The 14,932-nt window shown below is 46.3% G+C and overlaps 1 protein-coding gene across 1 annotated transcript; it reads left to right on the forward strand.

The window, feature by feature from the left end:
• Positions 1-1,868: 1,868 nt before the first annotated feature.
• qser1 (glutamine and serine rich 1) lies at positions 1,869-13,151 on the forward strand. Its single transcript, XM_072380413.1, has 13 exons — positions 1,869-2,495; positions 4,312-4,421; positions 4,571-4,708; positions 4,871-8,185; positions 8,755-9,059; positions 10,083-10,199; positions 10,283-10,416; positions 10,496-10,683; positions 10,865-10,996; positions 11,085-11,182; positions 11,341-11,487; positions 11,700-11,795; positions 11,919-13,151. The coding sequence occupies exons 1-13, from the start codon at positions 2,386-2,388 to the stop codon at positions 12,057-12,059; spliced, it is 5,031 nt and encodes a 1,676-aa protein (XP_072236514.1). The 5' UTR covers positions 1,869-2,385; the 3' UTR covers positions 12,060-13,151.
• The last annotated feature ends 1,781 nt before the right edge of the window (positions 13,152-14,932 follow it).

The raw sequence follows: 14,932 nt of genomic DNA on the forward strand, positions 1-14,932 counted from the left end.
ACAACATTTGTACTGTTCATGTGAGATATTTGCATGTACAGAATGAATCTCTAAAATGTTGAAAATTTCTGCAACTTCTTGTACGCTTATGATGGCACGTGTGATTTTTAAAGAGTGAGCTATGCCAGATGACCACCATGAATGCAGTGGCAAGATTAAAAGGAAGGAATTGGCAGCTAATGCGGTTTTTGCATTTAAAACGTGTAAAATCTCGAATTCTTCAGGATGAAGACACTTCCAGTATGCACTGCTCTCTATCAAACATTTGATTAGTCATAGCAAAAAGTCAACTTTGATTTGAGACACTTTTTGATAATCGTGACCGGGGTCGGTCGCGGCTCAGGAGACGAAATGGCTGTTGTCCACCAACTGGAAGATGATTTGATCCCCATGTTCTCCTACACATTGCTGGAGTTTTCTTTAGCAAGATGCTGAATCCCACATTGGCCCTGATGTTTTCCTTAAGTGTAAGTCCCTTTCGATGGAAAGCATCTGCTAAATGAATCAATGTAAAGTGAATGCATCTTCCATACCCGCCTAGGGACTGGAGCCAACCCCGGCTGTCATAGGATGAGACGGACGGTGATGGACTGGCGACGAGTCCACGGTGTACCCCACCTTTCCCCCCCCCCGATGAAAGCTGGGACAGGTTTAACCCGTCAATGACTCGTCCATGCATGTCTTTTTTTAAATAGTACATTGAGAAAACTCACATAGGCAGGGGGGGGGCATGCACACTCACAACAAAAAGGCATCAGCTGAGATTCAAGCCAGCTATTTAATTTTTTTTGTGCTTGATTGAAACTCTTGAGAGCATTATTTATGATTTAGCAGATAATCTAGATTTGTCCTCACCAATCTGTGACTATATATTGATCAGATATATGTGTATGTGCACTTGTACTACTTGTGTTTATGCATTTGGCAGATGCTTTTATCCAAAGCAACTTGCACTCATATCCCAGGTAGGCAGGTAGTGTAAGGGGGTCTTGCCAAAGGACCCCCTACTGGAGGTAGTACCTTTTCATGGTGGGTTCAAGGTGGGATTTGAACCCCAGGTCACCAACATGAAACGCAGCAATCTTACCACTGACGGCCACTTATGCTGTAAGGACGATCTGTGTGTAAGGACCCATCCTTAAATTTGGAATAAAGATGGATTTAAAGGTAAATTTGCATTTGTTGGTATTAACACTGATATGATGATGGATAAATGTTTAAAACACCTATAGAAATGTATTAGGAGGAGATGTATTTTATCAGGTCTATTAGTTTGTAGTTAAGAGACAACATAGTGGGCTTCTTGATTAATACTTTTCACAGTTACAACCTAAATAATTATACTTGCAGTTAGTGATGACAAGGCCCCTGTAGACCCTCTACTTTTGCTTTTCTATGGGGGCTGGGTCCAAGTTGCTGAAATAAAATGACAGAATTTAGTAGAATAATAAGTCAAATGAAGCCTTGGATTGCAAAAAATAAAAGGAAAAAGCTAACCTCAATTAATCAGTGTTAATGATTTAATAAAACAGTCCATATAATTTAAAAAAAAGAGAACAGAAATGTTTTTACTGCGTGTATGCTTCGGTATACTCGATGTTGCCTCTGCTGTGGATGTTTTGTTGTTGCTTGAAGCTGTTTCTAACCACACAGAGGACTTTTGGCCTTATAACAGCAACACAGCAGAAACACACCTTCTCAAAATGCTGTTCCTCAAATAATAATGAAAAAATTCAGCAAATCAGTATAAAAAATAATTAATTATGCAGAATTTGCCTTTATACACCACCAGAGCAACAGCAGCGTCAGTCTCACACTGCTTAATTTTTAAACGCTGCTGGCAGGGGAACGTCTCCTTATTCAAAGTCGGCGCCACACCTCTGATAGCAGCGTGAGGGTTCTTCTGGGGTGGTCACGTGATTTTTTTCGCGTGGCGAAGCTGCCAGCGTATTATTTTTTTTTTCTTGCCTCGATTTTGCCTCGTTTTAAGACTCAATAATGTGAAGAGTCGCCTGTCTATATGGCGCATTCCGTTTTGTGGCAAGTTTCAGCTAGCCTGCTAGCTGCGGCCAAGTATCCCTGCCCCATCCACACAGGTCTCCCGGTGGAGACTAACTTATGTGACGAGAAATGAACGAAAAATAGCCAAAGAGGGAAAGGTTGCACTTTATCCGGGACATAGCTGCTCGGCTAAGGGTTTTTTTCGTTGTTTTTTTTTTTTTCTTTTTTCGGTTTTTCTTTTTTTTTTTCGTTTTTTTTTAGCGGACTCTACAGCGGTTTGACGGGACATCCTGAGTCGACTGTTCGCTGGATCCGGACCCGGGCTGCTACGATGTGCGTCCGCTGCTCCACGAAGCTCCGTTGGGGAAGTGATTCTTTCACCGGATGATGGACAGGAACTACCCGAGCTCCAGCTTTGCGGACGCGCTGGCTCCACCAGCACAGACCGTAGCTTCGTGGGCCTATGACCGCGGCTCAGCTAATATCAAACCGAGGTACAACGTGAAGGAGAGGGCGGGTCACCTTTCGAAGGAAATTTCGGTGATGGAGGGCCTAGCAGTTGTTTTTGGAGAGAAGTGCAGGGGTCCCTGTGTGGTTGTTAGGAGCGCTGTGGGAAAAAAAACGGATACGTTTAGGGACTTGTAACAGAGTTGTGGAGACTGCCTCGTCAGTGGCTTTAGCCGTGTGTTACTGCCTCCTGCCTGTTTAGTTTTCGCTAGCACACTGTTCTCCCAGCATGGGGCAGTCAACAACTACAGAAAAGTGTTTTGTGTCAGTACTTTGACTCAACCAAGTGTGCGTCGTATTGTCATTTTTTTTTTTTTTTTTTGTCGGCCTCTTCTCTTCTCTCCACGGTTTTGCGTGCTGGACCCAAAACAAGAAACTAGCAGCCAGTGCTGGCTGTCACGGTATGTCAAATTAGTGTCTTGTTTGTGTCGTTTCCCAAGGCGACCGTTGTTGCAGGTATGACGGCTTCGTCCCTGTGTCATAACTTTGCACAGTTGGATCAGGACGTCTTTACAAGTGGCACAGAGGAGCAGATTTAGCTTGACAGCACTGCTGATCACTCAGATTAGCTGCATGTCACACAAAAAAACCCCAACTTAGTCATTTTTGAACGAGTTGACCAGAATTGTCACTAAATGAAATCCCTCCTCGAATGTGTAGGTAGATTAAATTGTTTGCTATCTTTGTGTCTTGACCTATAATGTCATAGGTTTGTGGCTTGCCGGAGAGCAAGTGGTGTGTTATTGAGTTACTCTGTAAACTCAATCATGAAATTACATTTATATTGGTTTTGGGAGTGCATTCATTTTTTTTTCTCTCCTATTTTTGCAGTCATTTAGCTAAGAATAGCCCCATGTGGAAGGGTCCATGGGTTTGTTTTGTCAGAGGGATCAGTAAAGAGTTCAGCTCTGTTGTCCACCTTTACAGATGTTTACCTTCTGGCAGAAAGCAGTACTTCGTGACATGTTTCCAATGGATTTTCCAATGAAGAAACATGCACTTGGGATAGCTGCCCAGGAATAAGGAGCAATGTGTCACCATCAAAACTTTGCGGACAACAGATTGAAAGTCTTTGTGTCCAGAGGAATACTTGAGAGTATTAAGAGTTCATAGGAATGAAGTAAAATTGAATCTGTCCGGCACCTTTTAAAGCCTGATTTGTAAAGCGCTTTGCGCTAGAACAAAGAAAAAATGAACACACAAAAAGCCCTTTAAGCAAGAAACACAGCTATGATTAAAACGACACAAAGCAGCATGATTGACCACGGCGAGTCGGGTTGATTTTCTGCTCTTTCTACAGCATCGTTGCTGTAAATATTTGAGGAGGCCTTTCTGGTTATTGACAAGACTTCAGAGAAGTCGTCCAGCAAATAGTTTGGACAATTTCTAGGGTATCCCATGAAAGTCGTGGTGATTATTCAGATATGACGTATACATAATTTTCTTTCCGCCATTCTTTCATGGAGCTGTTGTTGCTTTTTTTTTTTCTTTAAACAGGGTGTGGCTCTGCAGAGTCTATGCATTTCAACTGTTCCGACTGAATACCTCAGAGCACGATGTGGCTGCCGTGTTCTAAGACCCGTCATTTACACGCTAGACTCCGTGCTCCATTGTGTGATAATGTTCCTAAACCTGAGGTCTTTCTTAGATAGAATTTTCAGTTGATTGAATGTCAAGATCCATCTCTAAGAAGTCCGGTCAGCGGTATTTTTCAACAGTATTTCCTCCTGAAGTAGCCGGGTGGCCCACTGTTGCTTTTAAAGATGAGAGCTCTTCTGAAAACCCGTTTGTTTGTGCACACAGTCCCAGTTATGGTGCAGCACACCTTGACGGAGAGCTCCTCCAGCAGCAAAGCTACACTTCCACTCACCAGCTTCCCACCTACACTACAGCACAGATTCCTGCTGCAGCAGGTGAGTTATGGACGCTGTGACTTTTCTTTTTAAGGCTTAAGCTTAATAACACACCCTACTAATGACATCTGCTTGGGCAGATATTTTTGGTTTTAGAATGCAGAGGCCACCTGTGATCATCTTTCCTTTTCCCAAAATTTGATTGGCAGGAACGCTCGAGTCGAGCAGTAATACTCCCGTGACCTCTATCATGAGCTTCCTGTCGGCGATGGAGTCGAGAAGTCTTCAGGCTGGTCCTGTTAGTGCCTCGTTGCTTCCTCCTTTTAGACCCCCATCTTGGCCTACTGGTGAGGACGCTACAAGTAATACATTTTTTTTTTTATTAACAAATCAAGTCTGGATGACGCTGGCATTTCAGTCTTCATGTTTTATCATAAGTTGAATCTTTTTCTATGCGGTTTTTGTATTAAATCGTGTCCTTATACCAGTTTATCTGCTTCCATTTGCAGGTTCCAACTCCTCTACCACAGAGCTGTATTTGACCGGTGCCCTGCCTTCCACGGCCACTTTCTCCTCTCCTGCTGCTCTTACATCCTATCAGCACACAGGTGCCTACCCTTCTAGGAGTTATGCTACCAACTCTCCCCTGGCCCTCCAGGATCCCGCCTTCAGCACTTCCACCAATGGCCTGTTTTCTCACCACGATCCCCTGCTCCATCTCAAATCGAGCCAGGCTGTGCTTCCCACCGCCTTGGCTTTCAATCATCTCTCTTCACCCTCTCTGGGCTCTGCTCTGCCTGTGCAGTCCTCCACTTACCGCTCGGCCCAAGAGTCAGCTCCCCACCTTCTTCAGCCCCAGTTCAGCCTTTTCCCTTCTTCCCTGCCCGCCCCTCATGCTGCCCCGCAGCCCTATGGGAGTACGATTTTTTCTGGCTCTATTGAAAGAGCTCTTCAGCGTGAATGTAGTGTTATCAAACACCACCAGAGGCCTTCCAGTAGCCACATGGCCTCAGAGCAGTTACCTAATTCAGAGCACTCTTTACAGGGGTACTTTGGCTCTGGCAGCGAAGCAGATGTGTCTTACCAGCAGGACCCATCCCGTCACACCCCGGTGTCCTGCAGCCCCTCCACAAGAGCAGACTCCACCCAAGGGGTGAACGGTTCCCCACAACCCAAAACGGGTTGTGTAACGCAAGCTTATTCATCCACTTCGTTGCTGAAACCTAAAGACTGCTCTTCCAAGCTAGATCCACACTCTGCTGGGGATGAGGAGCTTAACTCTCAGAATCTGACGAAAGGATCTCCCGAGCGTTATTCCTCGCTGGCTCAGAAGCAGAACTCAGTGATTGCTAATCAGCAGGCAGTCCAGCTATCTAGCCTAATGTCCAACAGTTTGCCTCAAACCTACATAGCACCACTCACAGAGTCTCAGACGTCCCACTCCACCTCAGACAAGCTCTCTTCTCTTTACACAACTCTGCCCTCCCTTACAAGGCACTCGGACAGTGTGGCACCTGTCAGTCAGACGCTCGTTTACTCATCCACGCCTGCGCTGAGCCAAGAGCAGGAGATTCAGTATGGAACCCAGGTCCAGAGCTTGTGTCAAGGAAATCTCTCTGAGAGCTATCCCACATCCCACTCTCAGGGCACCCAAAATTTGACTTTTACATCTCAGTCACAAGAGCAAGCTTTGGTGACTCAGTCTCAAAGCTACGCCTCAGGACAATCACTTAACTCCTCCTACCAACCCACATGTGTACAGGGTCTTCCCACTTCAAATTCTGCAGGGGACTACACCCACATGCAGGACTCAGTGGGAGGCAAACAGCATAACACTCTGTCCGAGCAGCACACACAGCCTCACAGTGTTCTGTCTCTACCATTGCCTACCTACACTTCAGCTCCTCAAGCCTTACAAAATAATGTCAGATCTTCAGTGCAGGACATAAAGCCAACGTATGGCAAACAGAAACTCGAAGAGCATCATCTTCATGACATGGAGGCTCTACAGCAGGCATCCATGGTCTCTGCAGCAGATAACAGAATGACCTCTCATAACAATGTCATCTACATTGTGTCAAAAATGGATGATCACAAAGCACAAAGTGTCATTCGAAGCAATTCCCATTCAGAGGAACAACTCATGGGAGTAAGTCACAGGAATTCGGCACAGTTAAAAGATGATCAGATGGGCTCCGGAAACCAACGGCAGATTCATTTAAGCAGCGCAAACGATGATGAAACAGCCGGCACAAAGACTATAAACTCCATGATTGTTCCGTCGCATGTGTCCCTGTGCTCTGAGCAGCTCAAGCAGCACCCTCTTCAGCTCAGATCTCACGAGCAAAATCAGCACAACCAACAGACCCACAGTCAGTCCCAAAACCAGTCTGCAGCAGCCCACACCCAGTTCATCACGGTTCCCAGCTCTCAGGTTCTCCTCGAGCCCAACCAAATGATTCTAGTCCAGCAGCCCTTGGTTCACCACAGTCAGAACACTTCAAAATTGGTATCAGTGGATGGTGTCCCACCTGCCCAGGGACTGGGCCCGGTTCATGTCCAGTACCTTCAGATGGACCGAGACCTGCTGGGTTCCAGTGTTCCTGAGTCCCAGAGTCAGCAGGTCACAGTAGTGTCTGAACAGAGTTCCGAATGCTCCTCTTCCTCCAAACACCACTACAGGCAGGCTGCAAATCAACAGCCAAACGAAGCCAAGAACCACTTTGCTCTCAACTCCATTTGCTTCCCAGACTCTATGCTACTGGCAGATGAGAGGAACATTTTGTCAAATGTCGACGACATCCTCGCAGCCACTGTGGCGGCTTGTGGCGTCGCACCGCAGGACTTTGTTAAAGCTACATCATCTGCTGAGGTTGAAATGACGGAGATGACAAGTCCCGTTGATTCCAAAGGACACCTCCAGACTTTGGATTTAAGACACATGTCGTCGAGCTTCTCCTCAGCACAACATCCAGGCCTAACCAACACTAACTGCCACAATATCAGCATGGCACTAAATGGAGCTCCACTGACCAGAGACTGTCAGGGTCAGCACATTCACCACAATAATACTACTGACATTGACACAAATGGAGATGGAAGGGGCTCTGAGAATGGCTATCACTCGGCTGGACAGGTGTTTGACCCCTCAGGTGTCCAGAACAGAGTCAAAGGGAATGCAAAATGTGCCGAAACAGAAGACGGCCTCATGGAATGTCCGAGTGGTGAGGACTCTCCCAAAAGGAAGGCCCGCTCTAAGTCTCTATCCAAACCAGGAGGCCTTGAGGATGAGGGGGGACTGGCAAGACCAGCAAAGCGCAGTGCGCAAGCAAAGCGGCAGAACTCCAGGAGCAGTGATGTCAGCTCGCCGTCTGCCTCGCACACTTTATACGAGAGTTGTCCGCAGCAGGAGAGAATCAGGCAGAAGATCCGAGAAGTGGAGGAGAAACAGCCAGAAGTCAAAACTGGCTTCATTGGCTCCTTCCTAGACTTCATCAAATCTGGCCCCAAACAGCAATACTCGCAAAGTCCAACGCGGACGATCAACCGCCCGAGAAAACCCTCCACCTCATCTAAACCGTGCGCTTTGCCTGCTTTGCCTCCCAAAGTGCAGACTCTGCCCGGCCCCTTGCTTCCCCAAGTGAGTCCGGGAGTGAGCGCTCAGCAGAAACGTCTGGATGAAGATCTTCAGAAGAACTTGGAGACCCTGCCGTCGTTCAGCTCGGACGACGAGGAGAGCACCGGGAAGAACCAGGCTCTGAGGAACAGCATCAGCTCCGCGCTGTCGTCCCTGGATGAGTCTACAGATCGGAGAACGAGGACAGGTAATAACGTCTCGCCCAAGCTCGTCAAAAGACGTGTCGTCGCTGTCGGAGCATCGGTCGATCGGTGCAAGTCGCTTTACAAGAGCTGCATTGGTTTAAAATTTCACATTTCGTCCAATACAAGCTTCTCTGATCAGACGGCAAGTAAGTGGGGGCATTCCGCATCAGTTGTCGACCCTGAACAGTTTATTTGGGATTTGATACCCAGTCAATGGCAGATGCACGGGAATCAAGTCAAAGAGCAGATTGCGCAGGCTGCACGCTTTGAGAAATTGTTTGCCATGCTCAATGAAATCTAAAAATTCTGTCATAAATGTTGTTATTTTGAATTCAATATTTGGTTTGTGTTGAAGCTTTAAGTGGAAATCTCATTTTTTTTATTGATACGATTGAATTCTATGCTGCCCTCTGTGCCGGAGACGGTAAGATGATAACAAATAAACGCTTCACTCGAAACACAAGTCGTATAAGCTAAAATATCCTTTCATGCACACTGCGTTCTTGTGTCAGACACGTGCTTTTTCTTTCCGTTTCGTCAAGACTTTGTTTCGTTTTCCTCCCTTCTCCAGAGAACCACATCCACGGTTCGATCATGAAGCCGGAGCCAGTTCCCACCGGGTCGCACACTGTCGCGCGGGCCTGCTTGCCTCAGGCGGCCACTCCTGCACCGACTGCTAAAGCAGCCTCGGGCGCCACGGCGCCTGTGACCAAAGAACAGTGTAAAGAGACCCCCTCCGAGCAGATGGCTGTGCAGTTGATGAGCGTGGCCATGGAGGGGCTGACTGACGAGGAGCTGTCTGACAGCGGAGGAGAGGGAATGTATCGGGAGAGAGACGAGTTTGTTGTCCGGAATGAGGACATTGACACCTTGAAGGTAACCCACGAGTTCACAAAGTTCACAAATGAACTCGTTTCTGTTGATTGTTGGCTTATGGTTTTAGGTTCTCGTTTACACGATGTTCACTTTCAACGGAAACACTCGCATTCAGTTCTCCCAAAAACCTAAACGTGCTCCTTTTCAGCTCAAAACTAGCGGTGAACAGAACAGAATTTAGCCTTCAAGGTGTAGACCAGGGGTCGGGAACCTATGGCTCGCGAGCCGGGTGTGGCTCTTTTGATGATTGCATCTGGCTCGCAGATAAAACAAAATATTCTCACTTGTTTTAATCCATCCATCGATTTTTTTACTGCTCATGTCCTGTTGAGGGCTGCAGGAGCAATTGTCCATTATTTTAATTGGATGATACTGGACTACGTTGGCCGTTGCAGCGTAAAAACAGGTAAACGCCCCCTTTTGAATCAGTCTGCTCGGTCATTAGCTCAAAGCTAACCCTTCGACGAAGGAAAAAAAGATGACGAGTATCGTACATTTCAGGCCGAATGGGCTGAAGAATTCGCCCTTTGTGGAGAGAGCAAATTCTGCGGTGTGTCTAATTTGCAATGACAAAATTACATCGATGAAACGGTGGAATGTAAAGCGGCACTTCGACACGCTACCATGCTACCTTTGCATCAAAATACCCGGCAGGAGACAGCAGAAAGAAAGCGTGCCAAGAGCTACTGATTCACTTTTAAAATATATTATATGGCTCTCATTAAAATAAATTTCCAATTTTTTTGCTTTCATGGCTCTCTTAGTCAAAAAGGTTCCCGACCCCTGGTGTAGACGGCTGAGGATACTCGTACTAAATGTGGAATGAGAGCTTAACTGCGCGGGTTTGTTGCATCGTAGCTCATCTCAGTCTAACGAAGAATCTGTCGCTGATGAAGGCGATCTTACGATCTTACGCTGTTACCCTCTGCGGCGCTCGGGACGTAAAACCTCCTCTCGCCTGATTGGTTTTCTCGCGATCGAACTGCCGCCACGCACTGAATGAAGCCTTGCGCTGTGTTCCAGGTCACGATGAAAGCTGGCAGCGAGCCTCCGGCCATCTGGAAGGTTCAGAAGGCTTTGCTGCAGAAATTTGTGCCCGAGCTGAGAGACGGAAAGAGAGTGTTCTCTGCCACCAACAGCGTGAGTTAAACCCATGTGATCTTTTTAGTTTTTTTTCCTCCGCAGCAGCTGACTTCTTTTTCTGTTTGTCTGTGTGCGCGTAGTACCTTGGCTACTTTGGTGACGCTCAGACCATGTACCAGAGAGTCTATGTGAAATTTCTGGACACGGTTAACAAAAGGGAGTACGTGCGAGTTTGCAGTCGGAAGCCCCGCTGCAAGCCCATGAACTCGCTGAGGTGCGTGTGGAGCGCCGCCTGACGTCTCTCAGTCCTTTTCCCGCTTCTGTGTCCTAACTGCTGTCGCTCTGCCTCGCAGGGGGGTTCAGGTGAAAACTTTGCTGGGCTTGACGGCCTCACCCACGGCGGTTTCCCAGAGCCAAAAGACCAGAGCCAAACAAGTGAAGCCGAGGGCAGAGCCGCCCCCCAAGAAGAGGCGGAAATGGAAGGAGGAGTTTTCCCCCGCTGCCTCGGGGTCGTCTGCAGAAGAAGGTGGTGAAGTGGATGGTGAAGAAGCCTTTAACCTCTTTTTTCTTTTCTTTTTTTTTTTTTAAATAGCATTTAGTTTGGAAACACGTTTTCATGACTTTGATCTAAATCTCTTCCTTCTCCCACTCCCCTGTGATGCCCTCCGGACCATTCTTTTTCTTTTTCTTTTTTCTTTTCTCTCTCCGGGTCTCACTCTCAGAGTTAAACCCTTCGAGTGCTTTGCGGCTCCTAACCACACAAACCATGAAGGAAACGTTCAGGAGCTTCGTGGAGCTGCTCATTAGCATTGCCTTAGATGAAGATGTGATGGCGGCACTCGAGAGAGCAAATGGTGAGCAAAGTGCTCGTTGGACACTGAGGTACTGTGCTGAGTTAGGCTTGTCGTCTGGTTTTGGACCTGCTCTTATGTCTTGTTTCAGATGAGCTGCTGCTGCCACACATGAAGAGAGTCGATGGGTTGATCACTGACAACAGGAAACGCCTGCTTCACAAACTGCACATCGGGCAGGTCTTGAAGGTGAGTCTGTGTATGAAACTGCAGATTGATTGGCAGATGTCTGTAAAAATGATAATCTTCCGAAAAATGTCCCTTCGCTTCATTTAGATGGCAAAGGCGAACGAAACCGTACACGCAGTATTTAGTTCCTCTTTGTGAGCCTATCTTTTGTTCTTCAGACAGCTTTAGACAGCTTCCCAGAGATCTCCGTGGTGACTGAACTGAAGACGGATGGGGAAACTCCAGCCTTTAAGGTCCGTCTCAGTGGGAAGGCCTACAACAAGAAGACCATGAAGCCCTACAAGATGCCCAATAAAGTGCCTCAGGTGAAACGAGCTCGTGTTTTGTGCTGTGGTCTGTCCAGGAGAGGGCGCTGCGTCTCCATTTGTGATCGCCCTACATTTCTATGCAGCGATGAGCACTGAAGCCACAGTTCCCCCCTCCCCTCTTCTGCTTTGATGCTTGTTCTCATGAAGGGGAAAAAAAGACTGGGATATCATGGAAGTATTGTAATTCACTCCGCTTTTTCTTCTTCTAGGAGTACACAGTGGACCAGCAGAAAACTCAGTGGTTCTCTCTGTACCACTCTTTGCAGCATTACAAATACCACACGTACCTCATGTGCAAGGACGAGGTAGGGGGCGCCGTTGAGCAAGTTATACTTTGCAGTTCTGAAGTTCAAACAAAGATGACTGTGGTGCAGCTGTGGAGCCGCTCGTACCAACTTTTGTCTGCGCTTGTGTCCGTGCTCCTCCAGATCGCGTCCCTGCGGGTGCAGACGGGAGACCTGGGCCAGGAGGAGACCGTGCAGAAGTGTCTGCAGAACGGCGCTTGGGTCGAGGGGCTTTTCGACCGCTTCGGAGAGCTGATCAATCAAGTGCAGCAGGCCTGCAGATGATTCAGCCCCGGAAAGCTTGGTTTGAAATCAAAAAAACAAAATCAAAACAAACAATAAAGCTCTTTAAAGACAGGAGGGCACCTCCATGATCCAAAATGGCAGAAGAGATGGAGTGGACCTCTCCTTCCGGCCACTGAGACGCCAGCAGTCAGGAGCAGAGGAAATGTACACTCCTCATTACTGCATTTAAGCAGAAAGGAGTCGTTCGATCAATAGAGGACAAAGACTTTTGTTTTTGGGGATCATTTTTGATGACTTCCGCATAGTATTTCTTCTATTCTCTGTAGGTTTTATGTAGTTTTAAAAGCCCACATTTTATGGGCCTTTTCATAGATTTATATTGGCCTTTTTTTTTTTTTATTATCTTTTTATTTCTCCGTTAAATGTCACATCATAACACTCGAGTGTGCACTAGATAGAGCGCGGTCGGCATGGGAAGTAGAGCAAATCAAAAGAACTGCAGATTACCATTCTAACAAGCCGCCATCGATCATGATTTTTGATTTTTGTAAGATAAAATGGAAAAAAAATCTATATATTATATATGACTGTTAGCTGCATATTGTTTGTAAAACATCCATTTTGTAATGGCGTGCCAACTTCTATATATGTGTAATGTACATTTTGTATAAAAGGAAAGGAAAGTGGGAACTAGAGCAACCCTCTTTAGGAACTGAGCGACCACACACTGGTTATATGTGGTGGTTGTGATTTAAGTGCATCCCCTTTGCTCATAGGATGCATTTACTTCTATGGAGTCGGTGCTGTCCCAGTGCTGCTTTTTACTATCCCAGATCATTACCTTGAATTGTCTTAGGGTAAAGTGAATTCAATAAAAGTTGTCTCTATATTGCTTTTCATGCATAGTACACATTTTATGACAAATATATATTTTTCACAGAGGTAAATATTATTCTTTGGTTTGGTTTTTTTTTTCGTTACAGTTTCTAAAGACTTTTTTTTTTTTTTTCATTGTCTTTTCACGGTTCTTCACAATTGACTCTCTGCGGGTCAGTTTCCGTGTTTTATGGTATCAGAAAGGATCATGTTAAAAGATGCAGTTTGTAAATAAAACGGCACATGTATGACGTATGTTTTTTTTTGTTGTTTTTTTGATTGTGAGTGTGTATAAGTGTCCGGATGGAGGAGTTTAGGGTGAAATTATTTGGTAAAATTGGTCTAAAATGAAAGCAAGAGATCCGATTGCCGCTGTCTTGGAAGTTGTGTGGAGGCTCACAAATGAGCTTTTGTCATTTGCCACAAATGTCATTGTGCTTAGTCAGCAGGAATAAACCAGAAAACATTGGAACGGGACATTCTGAGTGCAATCTTCAAAAAAAAACGGTGGCAAGAGATCCACAAATTCTTGTTTTTACCCTTGTAGCACAGCCCTGAGGGATCGGTTCAAAGTCAAACTTCACCTGCTTCCTGGGGGTGTGCAGTTGATGTTGGCTCATAGGAAACAGCGGGTCGCAAAACTCACAGCGCTGCTCGCCCACCACACTCTCATGACCCAACTATTCACTGGGACTGGGTGGCTGACTTCGTGTCGTCTGAAAAGGCTCTCGAGAAGCTGTTAAATAAAATATGACCGGCGAGCTCCAAAAGACAAAAGTGTCTCTGTGGTGCGGCGGCAGCTCCGTGAGGAGAGCCACTGTTCCTCTGTCCTTTAGAGCTGGAGAAAAGTTGGGGGGTGGATGACAGTCCAGTCGGCCGGGCGTTTGGGATTCCAGAAGGGCCACAACTGGTAGGGACAGATACTGAGCGTCTGCTCTCCAGATGAGAAGCATATGAATTTTAATGCACTGCATTGTTCCACATGTGGGAGACGGACTGAGAGGAACCCTTGAGGCTGCACGAGAATGTGAGAAGGGCACAGAAACAGGGCGGCTGTGTGTTGCGTTGCATAAGACTGCAAATCAACTGACTGGCCCTGCTCTGGTGATCTCCTGGTGAAACCTGGAGTGATGATGATGGATTTTTATACCCCACCAGACGCGTAGCATCACGTGTCGGCTGTGTAGCAGATTCACGCTGAAGGGATAGATGTAGAACTAATTTGGCAATGGGAAAAAAAAAGTCATATTTTGGTCTGTGTGTTCCTCTTTTGTTTCCTCGCCTACCACCTTTAATCGAGAGCTACAGTTAAGATTTGCTTCCCAAATATATAAGCCTGGCAGATAAAATACACAGAGCACACACAGCTGAATATCCAACATGGACCTAGAAAAAAAAATGTCTTCCTTGCGAGTCTGTCTCTTACTGACGTTAAACTCTTCAATCTGTATCTTCTTGCGTTGAATGCCACCCCCTGGAGAAAATTCCTCAGGATGTTTGTCATCATCTTAGCTGTAAACAATGCCTGAACACCGCATGACCGATAAGAATGAAGAGGAAAGAAAGGGAAGTATGCGCGGCTCTCTGGAAACGGAGAGGGCAGCAGGGAGTGTAAATATTGCTGTGGATATTGTGTTAATGACTTGCTCTCGACCTCGATCATATTCTGTGTTGGTGTAAGAAAAACGAGCCTCACTCTTGAGAGCTGACGGTGGCTTTGTGGAGAGTTTACAAAACACCAGCACACCAGACTGTGGTGCATTCAGTCGAAAAGTCGCACAACCAGTTTCACCCTCAGCCAGTGGTTTCACATCCAGACTGGCTTATATTTCCTTTTGTTGCGTACTGATGGCATCGCTGTACACATTCCAGACCCATCTATTTTCATTCATTCTTAAGTTTGGTCAAAGTATCAAGTGTAATAACCGAAAAGCTACACAGAACTTATGTGTTGGATTTACTTTACAGAAAATGTGCAAATAAACCAAAGATTTTTTATGTCTATCGCTGTTTATTTGGGGTCAATATTTTTACAC

The sequence above is a fragment of the Leuresthes tenuis genome, unplaced genomic scaffold, assembly GCF_036924035.1.
Source record: "Leuresthes tenuis unplaced genomic scaffold, fLeuTen1.0.hap1 SCAF_2, whole genome shotgun sequence".
Taxonomy (NCBI): Eukaryota; Metazoa; Chordata; class Actinopteri; order Atheriniformes; family Atherinopsidae; genus Leuresthes; species Leuresthes tenuis.

Bases quoted from the DNA above. Each gene is read 5' to 3' on its own strand.
- qser1 (XM_072380413.1), top strand. From the start codon at position 2,386: ATGATGGACAGGAACTACCCGAGCTCCAGCTTTGCGGACGCGCTGGCT. The intron at 10,200-10,282 runs GTGAGTTAAACC...GTGTGCGCGTAG, and splicing joins TGTTCTCTGCCACCAACAGC to TACCTTGGCTACTTTGGTGA. The intron at 11,183-11,340 runs GTGAGTCTGTGT...TTTGTTCTTCAG, and splicing joins ACATCGGGCAGGTCTTGAAG to ACAGCTTTAGACAGCTTCCC.